Source organism: Typopeltis vanoorti, chromosome 8 (assembly GCF_054136105.1).
Source record: "Typopeltis vanoorti isolate ZY-2024b chromosome 8, IOZ_Tvanoo_1.0, whole genome shotgun sequence".
Lineage (NCBI taxonomy): Eukaryota > Metazoa > Arthropoda > Arachnida > Uropygi > Thelyphonidae > Typopeltis > Typopeltis vanoorti.
In genome coordinates this window covers 26,533,199-26,553,874 of record NC_143556.1, presented here as the reverse complement: position 1 = coordinate 26,553,874, position 20,676 = coordinate 26,533,199, and the positions used below count along the sequence as shown (strand labels likewise).

At 35.1% G+C, this 20,676-nt stretch overlaps 1 protein-coding gene across 1 annotated transcript in view; it reads right to left on the bottom strand.

The window, feature by feature from the left end:
* The window catches only part of LOC150103868 (glutamine synthetase 2, cytoplasmic-like), a 98,810-nt gene extending 78,975 nt beyond the window's left edge, over nucleotides 1-19,835 (bottom strand). The window contains exon 1 of the mRNA XM_090396576.1: nucleotides 19,691-19,835. Coding sequence (XP_090252702.1) covers nucleotides 19,691-19,835 — 145 coding nt within the window. The remainder of the gene's footprint in view (nucleotides 1-19,690) is intronic.
* Between the last annotated feature and the right edge of the window lie 841 nt (nucleotides 19,836-20,676).

The window sequence follows — 20,676 nt, the reverse complement described above, 5'->3', positions numbered from 1 at the left end:
TTGATTACTGTGCTCAGATTTGACCACCTAGGTTTCTTGGGACCAGGAGTTGGTGGAGAAGATTCAGAGATGAGTAACTAAGTTGGTGACAGGTGTGTGGAATGCTCCCTATGAGAACAAGCTGAACAGGTTTCATAAAAATTTCCTTTATTGATGTAAAGGAAATATTTCAATATATGACAAATAGTCAGAGAACTTGAGATCGTCTGTGAAAGTTGTGTAAGAGTGTGGTTAGTAGGAGTGTGCAGAATAGATTTTTTTGCATGGAGAGTGGTGAGTGATTGGAATGCACTACCTGAGAGTGTGGTGAGCGCAGAAACAGTAAACATATTTAAGGCACAGCATGATAAACTGTGTGTATAACAGTGGACTTCCCATGAGGAGTCGTTGATCCATGGAGATTTTTATAATAAATAATATGTAAATATGTGATGTATCTATTTATGATGTATTTATTTGTTATTGGTTTAATAAAATATACTCAGTAGAAGTGATGCTTGCATTCTCTGCACTAGGCTGCCCAAAGGTAGACTTAAATTCAAGTCTAGTTGCTGACTAGAGGAACTTTTTCCATGTCTATCTTCGACCACTTCCTGAGGTAGTTGTTCTCTGGCATGGGTAATTGAGTTTTTTTGCCTGGAAACTGGTTTTTCATCCCTTAAACTGAAGAAAATCGACTGTAGAACCCATATTATTTCAGACAATAACGTACCCTGTTAGGGTTGGGTACCAAGAGATGGCAGCACTTATTTGCCAGTCTCTTCATCAGTGCCACCTATAATTAGTGATAGACATGGGCCAGCTATCTCTGATTGGCTACCAGTGGAGATTGAACTGCCTACTCAGTCTCCAAAAGCTAGATAGGGTTTAAAGGCTTCAACTACTTCCTTATTTATTATTATTATTTATTTATTATTATAGATTTATTAATTTTGCAGACTAGACAATATACCCAGTTTTTTTTTCTCCCAGAAACTCAGGTTTTTATTCCCACATACAAGCAAATCAGCCTTGAGAACACACAATTAACAGTTAAAAAATACCTGCTTTTTAAAAATCAAGTGAGTAGTTAATAAAGAAAGAGCCATACAGCTTCATTTCAGTGATGTAAATTATACAGAAATAGCAGATATTAAAGATCCAAAATTATTTCAAATCTGAGTATATGTAGAAACTTTTTTTGATGTTCAGCCCATGTACGAGAGGTCAACTTATAGATTGGGAAAGGAGAAACTTGCTTACATTTGATTTAAAAGCCTATATATTGTATTTCATGGGAAACACATCAGTGGCAGGGGGGGGGGGGGAGACTGTTCCACAATACATCAGTAGCAGGAATGAAGAAGGAAGAAAATAAATTTGTTCTGCAGGTTTCAAGGTGTATTGTGAATAGATTGGACAGCAGCTGCATGTGTTTCCAATAGCTTAGTACTGTGTCAGAATATTATTGATGCTATTTCAGATGAACATTTCCCATGGAAATATTTATAGAATATGCAAACTGCAGAAATCAAATGTCTGTGTAAAAGTGTGAGGAGTAAGTTGGTAAGAGATGGATCATTAATCAGTCTAATTGCTCTACTCTGTATTGATTCAAGCATTTTGAGGGAACTCTTAGGAACCCCACTTCAAATATAGACTGGAATGATGAAATAGCAACTGGAAGTAATGAAACTGAGTTTCTTGAGTTTTTGAGGGACAACAACTACAGATTGTATTAATATGTAACAGAGGGCACATGAGGATTAAGGATCTTGGATTTGATAATCTCATCAGAGGATGTAATTAAAAATGAGGTGTCAAATCATCCTCCAGTTGGTGAGAGTGGCCATGAAGTGATTACATTGGGGTTGCCAGCAGTGTGAGGACCTCTGTGAGAAAAGGGTATATGTGGAACTACAAGGCTGGTGATTATGAAGAGCTCAGGAGACAGTTTTCAGGTGTAGCATGGAATGAGGAGTTAGCTGAAAAAAAAAAAAAAATCAATGCAGCTTGGAGGATATTCAAGAACTATCTAGTAGAAGCAATGTTTAAATGTATTCCAAGGGTCAGAAGGTTAAATAAGGTAGGCGTGATATGGATGCAATACAGAGGAAAAAGGCATTATGGAGGCAGAATAAAAGAAGTGGTAATAATCAATTCCATGAGAATTACAAAGAACTTTTAAGGAGAGTGACTTGATTGGTAAGGGTAGCAAAACTGAAGTATGACCAGCAGTTAGCTAATGAAGCCAAAAAGAATCCTAGGGAATTCTTTCGATATGTAGCCAGCAAAAAAAAAAAAAATGAATGACTATCAAAGGATGACACTGATTGGAGAAAATGGTATAAGGACAACTGCTGCAGAAGATATAGTGGTGATACTTAATGAGCAGTTCACAAAGGTCTTTGATTCTTGTGAATGTGACATCATGGAAGGATTGGGAGCAGTTGATGATGGGGAAGAGAGACTGACTGTAAGTGAGCAAGAGGTGTATGGGGGAGTTGCACAAACTAGATGTAAATAAGACTGTGGAACTTGATAATATATCACCATGTCTTCTGAAGGAATGTGCCACAGAGATGACATCTGCCTAACATATTTTTTTAATGAGTCTTGCACTGGGTCGAGTTCCAAAGGAGTGGAAGGAGGGCAAGATTGTGCTGCTTCATAATGGAGGTGATAGAACTCAAGCATCAAATTATAGGCCTATCTGTGTGTCAGGTGTTGTGGTTAAGTTGTTGGAGAATCTGGTGAGAACTAGGATCCGGAATATTAGATTAGTACATTGGATCGGAGACTGCTGTGTGATAGGTATCAGCAAGTTGTGTATGGAGGAGCAATATTCATGGCCAGTTAAACAGCAATAGCTATTTTGGGCCATTGCTGTTTAACTTGAATGTTAATGATATTGGCAAAGATTTGGATGGAGATACTCAGTTGTTTGCAGATGATTCAAAGTTGGGATGAACTGTGAAGAATAGAGAAGATGTTGTAGCCTTACAAGAAGACTTGAATAAATTGAGTGAATAGACACGGAAATGGGGATGCTAATTCAATGGTGCAAAATATAAGGTTTTAAAATTTGGAAAACAAAGATGGGATGTAGACTTTATGCTTGGTGGAGATATATTGTTGGAAGTTGAGGAAATAAGGGATTTTGGGGTGATAGTAGATAAGGATCTGAAATTTAGAGACCACATTGCCAAAATTATGAGGAAAACACAAAGAATTTTGGAAATGATGTGAAGGACGGACTTGTAGAAGTAAGAAAATTCTTGTTCCATTGTATAAGGCTTTGATTAAGCCAGACATGGACTACTATGCCCAGATTTGGTCACCTGGTTTTCAAAAGGATGAAGAGATGTTGGAAAGGGTCCAGAGGCAACTGACTAAGGTAGTTTCTGATCTCTGGAATGTCGAATTTGAGGAAAGGTTGAGAAGATGCAATTTGCAAAGTCTAGTTAATAATAGAGACCTATTTGTTGGTAAGGGGTTGTTATATGATCAATGTTGGAGAGGTTTTACAGTTGGAGATCAGGGAAGAACCAGAGGTCACCCTGGAAGCTGTATAAGGAGGGTGTGAGCAAGTGGGTGAGAAGCAGGTTTTTTGCATGCCGAGTTGTGAATGACTGGAATGTCTTTCCTGAGAGTGTGTTATCAGCAGAGAATTTGAGTGTGTTTAAGGCACAGTATGATGAGCTGAGTGTATGAACAAAAGGACCTCCTAGATGGATCTTTGACTCCATGGGGTCTTTGGATAATAATAATAATGTGAGAGCAGTATTTGACAGCTGGGGAAGATTTGTAATTTGTACTAAGGCTAATAACTGCTCAGAGGTGAAGTAACGTCTTGAGCAGAAGAGAAATCCTAATTTTTTAGAAGCTTAGGTTGTGATGTGTTTATGCTAGAAATCTTTCTCCAAGAAGAAAGATTTCATCTTATCTGAAAATATGAGTGTTATCAAATATAATACTGGGAGAAAATGGTCCTTTTTTTTTGTGAGAAATAAGATAGAACTGGGTTTTCCTATCATTGAAATTGATGAGGTTATTTGAGCCCCATTGGAGAATGGCTTGGAGATCAGAATTGCAGGCAGTGGTGGTTGATGTTCTGTAGGTTGAGGTGAGTTGTGTAGAGTAAAGTTTATCAAAAAAGGGAGGAGTGCAATGGGCTGTCATCTGTAAAACTGGTAATTGGGTGAGGGGTCAACTGAAGTAGGTCATTGATATATAGGAGGAAGAGGATTTGTTAAAGTACAGAATCTTGTGGAACTCTGGCATTAACTGAATGGTGAGAGGATAAGGAGCTGTCTATTGCATATGGATAGACATATGCATAGATAGACTAAATGGATAGACAGCTATATCAGTTGTCTATCCAATAAAGCCATCTGTGTATGATAGGGGTGGGAATGGTGTTGGGCAAAAGTTACAATGAATTGCTTTGGCAAAAGGCCAAAATTTGCAGGAAACTTGCAGCCTGCCATTTGGGCAGCCGCAAGTTTCCTGGTTTTTGCTCTTTCAAACTCTGTTTTGGAAGCATTGATAGTTTTTTTTTGCATTCTATTTCAGGCTTGAGTATAAGCACTAAAGGAGGATGGAATTCTTGATGTAAGTCAGTTGTGGTATGCTTGATTTTTCATTTGTACAGCCTTGGCACATCTTTTGGAAAACCAGGCATTAGTTAGAGGATGGCAGTTCAGAGTAGTGCGGGGAATTTGTTTCCAATTTTAACCAGAGAGCTTATGAGAATACAGTCCTCAGCATTAGTGCATTTGATAAAGATTTCACTGGCCTGACAGCTATTTCTAACTGGTTGGTTCTCTTCAGAGACTGAGCAGAAACCTTAAGAGAGTGAAAACTCTTATTCAATGCTAAAGAAATGCTATGTCAGATGCCAATGATTGTATTATCATAAGCTCTCTGGTCAAAATTACGAAACTTAAAACTTTCATTGTTTCTACATACCTTTGGCTTTGAAATAATGTTGGATCTTTAATGTCTACTGCTTCTATACAATTGAGTTGTATATTGGTTCTTGCACTGTGGCCACCCTCTAAATTTGCATTAGTTCACATGTCACATGCCTCCATGCTGAAACACATTGAAATAGGTGACTTAAAATGGGGAAGATAAATCATTTTTGAACAAGAGGCATACTACTGGATTTCAGCAGATATGTTCGGAATCTTTCTTTTCCTTTTTTTTTTCTTTTTCACTTTGGACTCCGTATGGTTACTCCCAAACCATATAAGGAGAGTGAAGTCTGCTAAAAGAAGTAGTAGTAGGGTCACAACTCCCTTTCCACATAGAATTTGTAAAATATTCACAAACATCCATGCCCACAGCATGACTCGAACCCTGAGGTTGTTTATAGAGTGGGTATACTAACCATGCTAAATACAGTAGGACCCTTGTATCTGCAGTTTCACTTATCCGCGGTCAACCCCGGTCCGAAGATATTAACATACGAAGGGTCAACTTATCAAACTTTCATAGTCTTTACAAACATTCAGCTTTGAAATAATGTTGGATCTAATATCCACTTTGCTTATGCAATTTTACGTCGCCGAAATGAAGCCGTATGGTTCTTTCTTTTAGTAATAGACAGTTCAGCTGATCGCAGAGATTGTCCAACACCAGGTCAACTTGTTGCTAAGATTCCATTCACATTCAGATAAATTTATTACAGTATGTTGTTATAATTGTTCTGTTTTATTATTAGTTATTGTTGTTAATCTCTTACTGTGCGTAATTTATAAATTAAACTTTTTCATAGGTATTTATGCATAGGAAAAAACATAGTATATATATATAGGGTTCACTACTATCTGCAGTTTCAGGTATCCGCAGAAGACGATGGAACCAAACCCCACGGATAAGGGGGGCCTACTGTATATACAAACAATGGACAAAAGATTAGAGATATCTACCTAATGGCGTGAATAACAGCCTGTACTCTCCGAGTCATTGACTCCACCAGATGACAAAGGGTTGTTGCTGGAAGTAATTCCAGCCATGCCTGTTGCATCATTGTCCACAACTGTGCTAGACACATTGGTCCCGGGTATATGGATCTGATGTGTAGAGATTCGATGGAATTTAAATCTGGTGATCCTTTGGGGTAACTGGATGGTCCCAGCCTCAGATGAATGTTCTTCGAGCCATGCCTGGGTACTTGTAGTCAGGTGGAGTTGTGTCCTGCTGAAACAGACCATTAGCTGCATGATGAGCGAAGACCATGAAAGTGTGGAGGTGATCGGACATTGCATTCTGGTGGCTCGCAGCATCTAAGGACCTCTCAGACACATTAAGGGGCCTAATGCACCACATGAAAAGGCTCCCCAAACCATCACAGAGCCAACCTGGCAAGACAAGGCCATGGCCTCATGCTGACTCCACCACATCTGCACCCTCCCATCAGCTCAGTACAAATGATAATGGGATTCATCAGACCACATGACTGGTCCACTTTGCAGAGGATTTTGATGGTCCTGACACCAGGTAAGGCAAAATGCCTAGTGGAGAACTGTCAACAATGGTACATGATTCGGACATCAGCTCCCATAACCCATAGTATGCAGGGTACACTGCACCACTCACTCGCTGATGCTTGGACTTCTGACATTGAAACTGGATGTGATTTGTGCTGCTATTGTCCTACAGTTGATGTGTACAAGCCTGGACAGTCTACATCGACCCTGATCATCAATGGCATCTGGTAGTCCACTACTCGCTCGCTGGTAGGTCCATTGATAGTATACTCCTGGTAGACTCTTGATACAGTTGCTCTCCAGAACCTCAGAGTTCTTACCACTTGTACGATAAATTACCTATCTGTCTTAGGTCATTCTATCGTACAAATGACTTTGATCGTGGATGTATTATCTGTCTTGCACTGATAATACATCCACGATCAAAGTCACTAATATTGCCGCATTTACCAATGTTCATCGATTGCGATAATTGTTGGGAACATATCTAATATCTGCATATTTATCAGCTGCATTCGGTTTGGGTAAGTTTTGCTCTGTGCAGGAGATGTCAGTGTCAACTTCCCATCATCATTATCTTTAATGTTTTTTTTTCACTAAGTTACATTTGGTAGGGAAGAGAAAATTGTAATATATAACATTTGTCAACTTGCTTAGTTAATGGATGTTTCTTCTATTCTCTATTCAGAGGATTACTTTGAGCTATTTGGATGTTGAAAAACATGCTAACAAGTAAAGATAAGTAACTTATTATCCCTCTTCATAAGGCTATGATTCGGCCACATCTTGTCTACTATGCACAGATTTAGTTACCTGGGTTTCTTGCAGAACAGGAAGTGGTCTGGAGAATTTGGAGCCAAGTGACCAAGATGGTGACAGGTCTGTGGAATACCCTTACAAGGATAGGTTGAAGGTTTGTGTGTTACAAAGTTTAGTTGATAGGCATAAAAGATGAATGATATTAAAGGGGTTTTGTAAAATTAATGCAAGTGAAATTTTTCAATACATCACAAATAATCAGAAAACTAGGGGCCATCTGTGAAAGCTGTATAAGAGTGTGGTCAGTAGGTGTGTGCGGACCAGATTTATAGCATGGAGAGTGGTGAGTGTAATGGATTGCCAGAATTGGTTGTGAGTTCCCCGATGGTGAATAGATTCAAGGAAGGGATGATAGGATTTGTGTGTATAATGGTTAATTTGGTTCTCCTACGATGAGTCTCCAGACTCCATGGAGATGCCATAAAATAATAATAATAAATCAGCTAATATCTTTTATTTCCTGTATAGAGAGTAAGCGAGGCCATTATAGCCCTACCTAACTTTTGGAGACAGAGTGGCAGTTCAATCTCCACTGGTAACCAAGCAGAGATAGTGTCTCAAAGCTATCTAAATTTAATCCACAAGTGCATCCATCTCATGGTCCCTAACCCTAACACAATATTTTTTTAATCTGAAAATAGTGTGGGTTCGACGATCGATTTTCTTTTGTTTATGGGACGAAAAACCCGAGTTTCCAGGGGGGGAAAAACCCCTCTTGCCCTTGCCAAGATTGACAAACTCGTGAACCGGTCGATTGAAAAAAAGACTTATAAAATGTTCCTTAATAATAATAATTGTTCTTTCAATTTCTTTTAAATATTTACATATGTACAATGATAATCAAAAAAAAAATCATCTAACGCCTTTTTTATTCCCCGTATATGGGGAGTAGGCGAGGCCATTTAGCCCTATCTAACTTTTGGAGACTGAGTGGGCAGTTCAATCTCCACTGGTACCAATCAGAGATAGATGGCCCAAGGCTATCACTAATTAAGTGGTACTCAGTGAAGAGAGACGACTCAAATGTGCCGCCATCTCGTGGTCCCTAACCCTAACACAATATATTTAATGTCTGAAATAATGTGGGTTCTACGGTCGATTTTCTTGAGTTTACAGGACGAAAAACCCGAGTTTCCGGGAGGAAAAACCTGCTTGCCCGTGCCAGAGATCGACTAACTCGGGAACCGGTCGAAAAAAGGCTTAGAAAAATTTCCTCTAGTCGCCGACTAGACTCGAAACCAAGTCTTCCTTCGTGCGGCCAAGCGCGGTGTTTGGCAAATGCCACATCCACTGAGCTACACAGGCTCGTTGTTAATGATAATCTATTCAGTATATTATTTTACAAGGTTCAGCAGTTGGTGCTACATATAATGAGATTTAAATAGTAATGATGATAACAGTTTTTTTTTATTATTATTTTTTTTATATAACAATCATAATAATAATTTACAATTATATTGTTCAGAGTTACATAAGTTGTATAATATTACATGTTGTGGTTTACTATTTTTTTTTTTTTGAAGTTTGAAAAGGTGTGATTATACAACAGTATTTACACATATGCAATCTAAGTATTATGTTTCCTTATTCTCATAAACATACAGTGTAAATTCATGATTTACTTTTAAAAGAAATTTTTTTTTTTTTTTGCATTGCATACATTTGTTACAATTATTATATACATTACATACATTTGTTTATATATGATACATTACTTACATTTGTTTACATGTGATATTTACATTACGTACATTGGTTTACACATAATACATACATTACATACATTGGTTTTCATGTGATACGTACATTACATGCATCTGGTTACATATGATACATCTTGGATGAGAACTAATTTCTTTGCTTTCATCCTCGAAGCTTATATGTAAGCTTATCTGAGGATGACACCAGTTGGTTATTATGTATTTTTTTTTTAATTTTTTTTTTATTGCTGTGTTGGGAAGCTACGAAATCTATGATTGAGAAATTCATGCGCGCGCACTCACACACACACGCGCGTACACACAATAACTTGGAATGTATTGATGCATCGCTGAACTGGAAGTCTGAGCGAATATATTGTGTTTCATTAAGTTTGTATGGCATTTTGGGTGCGTGTTTCTTGTTCGTAGTATGTCCTTAGAGCTCTTTTCAGGCTATTGTAGTTTGTAAGGTTTCTGTATTCATAAGGTAATTTGTTTATCATGTCTGGGATGTAGAAGCTTCGCGTGGCCTTTCCGTAGTGATTATTGTATTTATATGTGATATAATTAGTAGTCTGAGGTCTTGTTATACGGTATGTATTTCTAACTGTCCTGTAGTTGGCATCAAAATAATGTTTTAGCAAGGCTGCATAGTGACATAAATGTTTTGCTGTCAGTATTTTGTGTTCTGACATTGCAATGTTTATAAGGTCGTTGTTGTCTCTTTGTTCCCAAAAGATCAGTTTTATGATTTTGTACTGTAACGAGATTAATCTATTTAGTTTGTAGGGTGCACTGAAAGCATATGTTGTTATAGCGTATCTTAGTATGTTTTGGCATAGTGCTTTGTATATTAGTGTTTTTAGGCGTATGGGAACTATGTCTTTTAACCTGTAGAGTTTGCCACTTATTGTTCGGAGTTTGTTGTGTAGATGGTTTATGTGGCTATTCCAGTTCATATCTGCATCGAAGTAAATTCCAAGGTATCGTATTGTTCCAATCTGAGTGATTGTAGTGGTTTTGCTGTTCTGTGTGTTTTTCATGTTGGAAAGTGGATGTTGGATGTTTATATATTTTTTATCAGCTGGTCGAGTCAGTGGATTTCTGAATATCATTAATTTTTGTCTTTTCTGAGTTTAGGTGTATGGAGTTTTTCGTGAGCCAGTTTGTGATCAGATTTATGTCATGTTGCATATTTGTTTGGGCTATGCTTGCATTATTATGGATGGATATTATTGCTGTATCGTCTGCATATTGGAATATCTTACCTTTGAGTGGTAACTGATTAATATCGTGCGTATAAATGTTGAATAGAGTTGGGGAGAGTACAGCTCTGTTAAATTGTGAATGAAGCTATGTTATGTAATTTATTATTTTTCATTCACATTTAACATTGCTTATTAAATATTAATCATGGTTTATATAAAATTGTTTATTATTCCTTGATTAAGAATTACTAATTAAATATTTACTCAAAACCTGACCTATTATTAACTTATAAAATAATAAAATGTATAGAATCTTGTATAACTAAATATATATGGTGTAACGTAAAGTGTTATTTTATATTTAAATGTATACGTAATCAAAAAGTTGAAGAAATAGCTTAAATATTATATTGTTCTTATTTGTGAAATATTTAATGTTATGTAATCACTCATGTAGCAGTAATATAGCATACATTACATTGGCGAAATGTTTACGCTTAGTCTATTGTCATGGAAACGCACGCGTAAACAACCACGAGTGGAGCAGAGCGTGGCATTCGAACGTAAGGTGGGAGTGAAGGTCAGATAGATAGAGAGAGATATATAGAGAAGGATTATTATTAAGAAGGAGGAGAGAGTTTTGCGGAACCAAGATTATATAATCCTCAGGGCAGAGATTTATGAGTATAGTGTTCGGAAGTGAACCTATAAGTAGTGAAACATAAAGTTTAATGTTATAAGCGAAAACTGCTGTTGTTATGAAGAAAGGTTGATGCCGTAATCAGATAAAAGGAAACTGGACAGTCAATGCGAAAATTCTGATTAGTTCTAGTTAATCTGGATTACGATTAAATTCTATGCTGCCCTAGGAAGGTTATATTGGTTACTTGGAGAAAAGTGAACAGGAAAAGATATTAGTACCTAATTACTGTTGTTTGGAATAGTGAAGTGCGACTTACAGTAATACAGTTTAAACTATGGAGAATATTTGTTATGTGTGTTCCGCTAATGTTAATTAAGTTAATTCATAAGTGCTCTCTCAATAATTTGATGTATTGAAGAATCTGTCTGGTAAGAGTAGTTGTATAAGTTTCTCTATTCTAGCATTAACTGTAATATACCTCCGATGCTCAAGGTCCGGGAATATATTTGCTTGGAATATAGCTTACGTAGTTTATTGCCTGCTGTGAATATAAACATTGAGCTGATAGATTTGTGAAGACTGAATAAAATGTGAAATTGTTATATTAACTTGAGATAAGAAAATTTGTGTTTTTTGAGACTGTGAATAGTATATGAAAGTTAGAACATTGAATTAGCATCAGTGACCTAAGAAGATGTGTTAAGTTAATTGTATAGTTCCATTTTAAAATAGAGTTCTTGTATTTGTTGACCATATCATATATTAAATGTTTTATTTTGTTGATCTAAATATTGTGTTTGCCTGAATTCCTTATTATTGCACCGTTCATAAATATTCGAATCTTGCGGGAACCCCAAGTAAAATGATAATAGATGATTCGGCCTAATGAGATGACTGTTAACTCAATTTAGAACTGATCCTACTATTTATATAGACTAATCTAAGAATAGGGTGGCGCAGTATAAATATAAATTTCCCTACTTTTGGATCGGTGATCATTTCGTAATTAGTTGTATTATTCATAAAAGTGACTTGAAACTAGATAGATTTAGAACACGACAGAAAAAAGGTCGTCACGACAAATGGCGCAGTCGGCAGGATGTGATTTAATAGGTAGGAATTAAATTTAACAACTATAAGATAAGAAATTGAACTTAAGTTTAGTGATAATAATCGTAGAATTACTCCCTGAAATTTTAGAAAGTGAAATAATTAAATCACAGTGAACTGGTTATAATCTGGACTCAGGCAAAGATAAAAGTTAATTTTAAAGTAAAAAGATTGAATTAATAGAGATAGTAATTTATTAATCACTATGGCTGTCACATCAAGCTCAGAAATGAATGACAGTGAATTCTTTCGTACGGTAAACCCGCAACAGGTTTTTCCCCAATATTCAGGTGAAGAATCAGATGATGTACTATTTTTCTTTACCTATGTTGAAAAACTTAGAGAAATTGCAGGTTGGACTGATTTTCAATTGCTAGTTCTAATTAGAAGTAAATTGGTAGGTAAAGCAAAAACATTTTTGCATTCTTCTCCAATACTTCGAGAAACTTTTGAGTATTCCAAATTTAAAGACACCTTATTGTCTCAATTTTGTAAACTTAGAAGTGTAGGTCCTAACTTGTGGAAATTGCAGAAAATTGTTCAAAAGGATAAAGAGACTGTTACTGATTTCCACAATCGGTTATTAACATTGGCCAACAGTTTGAATGTTACTGGTGAAGATAAACCTCACTTAGATTGGGCTGTGTTCCAACAATTTAGACAAGGTGTTAGGCAAGAATTAAGAGAAACAGCCTACAAGAAGAAAATTTCTACTTTAGAAGAGTGTCTCAAAAGTGTTAAGGAAAAAGAACAAATACTAGGAGACCTTTATCCTTCAACTAATGCAAGTCTTGTGAATGTCGTGAATAAAACTGATAGTTCATTCAACCAATCAGAAATAGAAAAGAGAAGTAAAGTTGAAAAGGAAAAAGCAAAGAATACTGGAGAAAATTCGAGTAGTGTAAACTACGTGACAGAGAGTAAAGAGCAATTGGACAGAAAACTGATGACAGAAGTAAAAACTTTAATTCACCAGGAAGTGAATAAGTTAAATCAGCCTATAATGGATAGTCTTAATGAAGTTGTGAGACAGTTATCAGCTATTACTTTGAGTTCTCAAGAAAATCAAAACCCCACTACAAATAAAATTGATGAGATGATCAAGCATGAGGTTGAAAAACAAAATCAACCTATTTTAAGTAGCCTAGATGAGGTAATCCGAGGATTAAATGATGTTAGACAACAAATGTCTGCTATCCCTCAATCCAAGACAGAGACAAAGCAAAGAAATCCTCTTAGGTGTTACAATTGCAACAAAGTTGGACATTATGCCAGGAACTGCTTCCATAACAAGGATAACTACTATAACAACAGATGGAACTCGAAGTTTGGATACAAACCCCACAGAAGAAATAATGGATTTCAGAAACACCAGGCACCTAATGATAGAATGATGACAGTTAGAGGAGAAATCCTAGGTTCTGAGTGTAGTATTTTATTAGATACTGGATGTAATGCTTCAACTATTAGAAAGGACTATCTCCAAAGTATAAGATATAAGTTAAGGAATAGTATTGCCAAACTTAGACAACCTGTAAAAATTACTACTCTTTCAAATCCAAACTTTGTAGCGTATGAAAAGGTTCGAGCTAGAATATACCTGCCAGAATTTGGACTGTATGTATGGCAAGACCTACTTGTTGTCCCCACTGCTTCCAATCTAGATTCTCACATTATCTTGGGAACAAACTTCCTAGCAAGATATCAATTTTCTTGTGACTTTACTAAGAAAGAAATAATCCTGATGAACAAAAGGAGATATATCAGAAGAAATGAAATTCATGATTGTGATAGGACTAGATATCAAACAAAACAATTTAGATTGCCACTTGAATCAGGACCATCTACTGAAGAAAAATCAGCTGTGAATCAATCATCTAATAGAGATAGTGGTGATAACTCTCATGTACACATTCAATCTGATACTCCTCTTCTTACTGATGAACAAAAAGTAGTAGTGACAACGCCCAAATCAGAACTTACCACTGATAGTAAACTAAAGGTTGAAGTCAATTTTGGTAAAATGTCTAATCTATATCGTAGAACAACCCACCAAGTTATGAGACAACAAAGACTTAATTCTAATAATGGAGAACGTGAATTTAATTCAAAGAAGAGAATCCTATACTACAAACTTGAAAGACATGCAGAAAGTGATAATAATAGTAATAAGAGAATTGATGATAAAGTGAAAGAGAATAAAGGCACAAAACATAATAAAGAACCAAGTTTCAGTAAAACTAGCTATTACTTAAAAAATCGAAAAGGAATATGTAATCCAGTTTTTTTTAAAGGAGCCTAGTGTAAAAAGAAAAATTTTTCTTATAATAAAAATTTTTCAAAGAAAGGGTGAGCCTATGTTAAATTGTGAATGAAGCTATGTTATGTAATTTATTATTTTTCATTCACATTTAACATTGCTTATTAAATATTAATCATGGTTTATATAAAATTGTTTATTATTCCTTGATTAAGAATTACTAATTAAATATTTACTCAAAACCTGACCTATTATTAACTTATAAAATAATAAAATGTATAGAATCTTGTATAACTAAATATATATGGTGTAACGTAAAGTGTTATTTTATATTTAAATGTATACGTAATCAAAAAGTTGAAGAAATAGCTTAAATATTATATTGTTCTTATTTGTGAAATATTTAATGTTATGTAATCACTCATGTAGCAGTAATATAGCATACATTACATTGGCGAAATGTTTACGCTTAGTCTATTGTCATGGAAACGCACGCGTAAACAACCACGAGTGGAGTAGAGCGTGGCATTCGAACGTAAGGTGGGAGTGAAGGTCAGATAGATAGAGAGAGATATATAGAGAAGGATTATTATTAAGAAGGAGGAGAGAGTTTTGCGGAACCAAGATTATATAATCCTCAGGGCAGAGATTTATGAGTATAGTGTTCGGAAGTGAACCTATAAGTAGTGAAACATAAAGTTTAATGTTATAAGCGAAAACTGCTGTTGTTATGAAGAAAGGTTGATGCCGTAATCAGATAAAAGGAAACTGGACAGTCAATGCGAAAATTCTGATTAGTTCTAGTTAATCTGGATTACGATTAAATTCTATGCTGCCCTAGGAAGGTTATATTGGTTACTTGGAGAAAAGTGAACAGGAAAAGATATTAGTACCTAATTACTGTTGTTTGGAATAGTGAAGTGCGACTTACAGTAATACAGTTTAAACTATGGAGAATATTTGTTATGTGTGTTCCGCTAATGTTAATTAAGTTAATTCATAAGTGCTCTCTCAATAATTTGATGTATTGAAGAATCTGTCTGGTAAGAGTAGTTGTATAAGTTTCTCTATTCTAGCATTAACTGTAATATACCTCCGATGCTCAAGGTCCGGGAATATATTTGCTTGGAATATAGCTTACGTAGTTTATTGCCTGCTGTGAATATAAACATTGAGCTGATAGATTTGTGAAGACTGAATAAAATGTGAAATTGTTATATTAACTTGAGATAAGAAAATTTGTGTTTTTTGAGACTGTGAATAGTATATGAAAGTTAGAACATTGAATTAGCATCAGTGACCTAAGAAGATGTGTTAAGTTAATTGTATAGTTCCATTTTAAAATAGAGTTCTTGTATTTGTTGACCATATCATATATTAAATGTTTTATTTTGTTGATCTAAATATTGTGTTTGCCTGAATTCCTTATTATTGCACCGTTCATAAATATTCGAATCTTGCGGGAACCCCAAGTAAAATGATAATAGATGATTCGGCCTAATGAGATGACTGTTAACTCAATTTAGAACTGATCCTACTATTTATATAGACTAATCTAAGAATAGGGTGGCGCAGTATAAATATAAATTTCCCTACTTTTGGATCGGTGATCATTTCGTAATTAGTTGTATTATTCATAAAAGTGACTTGAAACTAGATAGATTTAGAACACGACAGAAAAAAGGTCGTCACGACAGCTCCCTGTGGCACTCCACAGGTTACTGGTAGCTCTCTGCTTCGGTTTGATCCGATACATGTGATATGCTTTCTATTTTGGAGGTAATTTGTAAACCACCTGTGAAGAGGCCCATCTATTCCAACAGGCCTCAGCTTTTCTAACAAGGTTTGATGTGTAAGTGTATCGAATGCTTTAGTTAGATCTATAAAGACTACCATGGCAATTTTGTTTTTGTCTAAGGCGGTATTAATTAAGTCTGTAAAGTCTTCCAAGAGAGATGTTGTTCCCTTATTTTTCTGAAAACCATATTGTGTTTTGGGGATAATATGAAAGATCTCAGTGTATGCTGTGAGTTTCTTCAGTATGATCCGCTCCATAATTTGATTGATAATTGGTAATGTTGCTATTGGTCTGTAATTGCTGATTAAATTTCTTTTTCCTTGTTTGTATATGGGTGTGATTATGGCGGTTTTTAGCATACTTGGTATCTGTCCTGTTTTAAATATTTTATTTATTTTATAATATTATTATAAAATTTTAATTTAATATAATTATAAAATTATTATTTTAAATATTATAATCTTTTATAATATATAATAATAATAATAATAATAATAATAATAATAAAGTAAAGCTTGCTTGCAAACCGCAAGAGCAAAAGCAGAATGAAGCAATCTGCACCATGGATCTGTTTAGAACTAAAAGTCAACAAACTTCGAGCAGATCAGAGCTACTTAGAGTCTTAAAGAAGGACAGCCTGAAAAATAATAGCATTAAAAACAAACTCATAAATATATATAATTTGGCCAACAAAACAATTGCTAAAGTTACCAAAGAACTAAAATAAAGAATTATAGCACAGAAAAATTAAAAGATATGAATGAAGAATCAACCAGTATCTACAAAATAAACAATTTCGACTGAACCAACGTCACTTCTTTCAGTCTCGCCAGAGAAATAGAAATACAAACAATTTTTCGCCAGGAAAAGAAGAAACGCTCAAATTTTGGAAGTCAATCTGAGATATTCCTATTGAACATAGTAAAGATGCCTCATAGATTAAGGAAACAGAATCAGAAATCAAACAAAAACAAATGATCCTCAGAAATTCACGAAAAAGTAACTTAAGGATGAAATGGATAGACTATAAGAAAGCATTCGATTCCCTTCCACACTCATCCTCCTCAATCCACTACAAATACAGTATTTGGAATTAGCAAAAAAAAAAAAAAAAAAACACGTTCGTTTCTGGCTGCTTCTATAAAATCATGGAAAACATCTTTAATAGTCAATCATGGACGATTCGGAGATATTAGCATTAAATGTGGAATTTTCCAAGAGCAATGGCGACAAGGAATTGTCGCCATTGCTCTTCAACATTTCTTTGATACCTTTGTCTATGATTTTGAAGAAAACAAAACTTGGATATGAAATTCCTAAATATAATATTAAAATTTCCCATCTGTTGTATATGGATGACTTGAAGTTACATGGAAAATCGACACAGCAAATAGATTCATTACTGAACACAGTTCGCATTTTACGTCAAGACATCAAAATGGAATTTGGTTTAGATAAATGCGCAATTTTATATATTAAACGAGGAAAAATTAATGATACCAGCAATTTGAATTTTGCTCAAGAGAAATATATAAAAGCAATTTCAGCTAACGAACAATATAAATACCTAGGAATATTAGAAGCCTGTAATATCCTCCACTCGAAAATTAAACAGCAGGCGGCAGTAGAATACACCAAAAGAGTTAGAAATATTCAGAAAACAAAACGCAATGGATTAAACACAATTAGAGCAACGAACTCTTAGGCTATACTAGTGATTCGATACACAGCTAGCATAACAGATTGGAGAAACTGGACCTCAAAACTAGAACATTAATGACTATCCATTACAATCACAAAGTGATGTCGACCGGCTGTATGGTGTACCTACCAAGAAGAATAGGTGGACGGAGTCTGCTGCAAGTGAGACAAACTGCGGAAGAAGAAGAAATTAGTTTAAAAAATTACATCGCCAACAGCTCTGAACAAATGCTTCAGACCATTTCACGAGAGGGCTTTCTAAAAGCAATAGGAAACAAATTCTATTACAAAAAGGAACAGTAAAATAAACGATATGTGCACTGGAAAAATAAACCCTTGCATGGCCACTTCAAGATACTGAAGAAAAACTGTCGTGGCGAAGACGTGCCAATGGCTACAATATACATATATTAAAAAAGAAACAGAAGGATTTATTCTACAAATTAATATAATGAAAGCAAAAATTTTGAACATCAATAATAACAGCAAATGCAGATTATGCGATCAGAAAGATGAGACTGCAGAACAGTGACGAAAGAGGCGCCCGCCACGGCGCAAAACGTAAAAAATGTAACAAATATAATAAAAATAAATAAGATATAAAAGTCCGCTATTTTATATTGTATTTTTAAATTTCGACAATATTCCCCTTTAGACACACAAATTCTGTAACACACCGCAACTCATTTTAATTGGGTTAATAGTAAGTATTTAACATACTGCATTTAAAAATTTCAAACTTTTTGTCATTTTTGGGTTAGGGGTCGCAAGTTAGACACTTGCCATAGGCGTTTCATACCCTCGTTACTGTACTGCTGTAGAACATTTTATCAATGCTTGCAGCAAGATAGTTCCAACTGAGAATAAATGCCGCCATGATCAAGTGGCCAAAAGAATTCATTGGAATGTATGCAAACATACGGTTTTCCTACTTCTGATAATTGGTGGCACCATAAAATAGAGAGAGTATTGGAAAGCGAGACAGCAAAAATTTTCTGGTACTTTAGAATAGAAACTGATCGGCATTTGAAACACAATAGAACTGACATCACAATTATTGAACATAGACAAGTTTGGATTATTGACGTTGCGGTGCCCACCGATCACAATATCAACAACAAAGAACTGGAAAAGATCATTAAATATCCAGATCTGGCAATCGAAATTGGCTGGCTGTGGCTTAAGCATGCCAGTTATCCCAATCAGTGCACTTGGTGCAATTTCAAAAAAGCTGTCCAACTATTTACAAGAATTAAACATCAACGTATGAACCACACATGATCTACACAACAACAACAACAAAAAAAAAAAAGGCACTTCTCTAAACTGCATATTTTATGATGCTAAGTGAGGGACTATTTTTAGATTGTTGGGTAGAATCTGAATTACTCTATTACCAGTCAAATTGCTGTTTGAATTATATGTTATTTTGACTGTGTGAATATAATAATAATAATGTAACATTTAAATTTTTTTGTGGGATTCATATTAAAAATCATTTACGAACAAGCCGCGTATTTCAGCTGTTAATTCAGTTATTGTTAAGTGAGGAACAATATTACATTTAAAGAATAATATACCTGAAATATTTCTTAATATCTAACACCAAAAATTGTAAATATTATTATTAGTAGTAGAAGTAGTCTTATTTGAAGTGTCCTAATAAGCATCCTCTCTTTTAAACAACATTATTAATAATGCAGTAATTAATTATAGCACGAATTTAAATTGTTAGTATACTTATATGAATCAAATAAAAATGAATTAAATATTCTTAATTATCAATAAGGAAATGTTACGGCAATAAGTAACTTGAGATTGAACTGCCCACTCGGTCTCCAAAAGTTAGATAGGGCTAAATGGCCTCGCCTACTCCCCGTATACGGGAATAAAAAGGCGTTAGCTGATTTTTTTTTTTTTTTTTTAATAAGTAACTTGCCGTAAAGATCGTTTTTTCATAACTTCGAGTACTTACCGGTTGCCTTTTTCGGTACAAAATCTATGGTTTTAGTTTTAGCACGTAACTCTTCTTTAGTGCCATCAATCCATATGTATCTACACTGGATTTGATTTTCTGTTTGGGGGAGACTAAGATAACGAGAAGTAATATTTGCATTCATTGTTGGATAAAAGGACCTGTCGAATAAATACGTGAACACAATATTATTTGAAGTGCCACCCACTTAATTTTTTTCTAATGATATATTAACTATAAAATATTAAGGGGAGGAAGAAATATATGAAACCTTTTATTTTTTTTTTTAATAACAAAAACTTTTTCATACCAGAAACTTCACTGAAGAATTAAAATTTTGAACAACGTTCCGTCTTTGATCTCAGCAAACCTGATGGCGTTGGATGCTCTTAAGGTTACAAAAGATGAGTGGGGAAAAAATCAAAATTAAGGGCAGATTTAAAGAGTGATATGAGTAAAATACATGGCATAATCAAATATCACGTCCATTTCCATTAAATTATTTCACAATCAAGCATTCCACTCCACCAAGTGGCACTCGTATCATGGTGAGAGCCAGTACACATGATTCTGGGGATATGTGATGTACTGTTTATTTGAAGTTATCGACATGGATAAGGGACGTGATTTAACGGACTTCGAAAAGTGCATTACTATATGTTACTAGTTGAAGGGTGATAGCAACCAATGAAGTCGCAAACAGTATCGTCTGTTGGTGGAGAGCTGTAGTTAAGGTGTTTCAAAAGCAGAAGAATACTTGACAGGCCAACGGTGGACGCTAACGCCTGATTGATGTTCATCGTGAACTAGGTTGGAATGTCTCACTTTGTGCAAGCCTAGAGACGAAAATTGGGAAGTGGCTGACCATGAAATATAACCACAAGACGAATGGCAGTTTCTCATACCACTATTCAATATTCCCTCTTCCATATGGCCTCCAAAGTGTACGCCAGTCAAGCTACCTATACTTACTCCTAATAATCAAT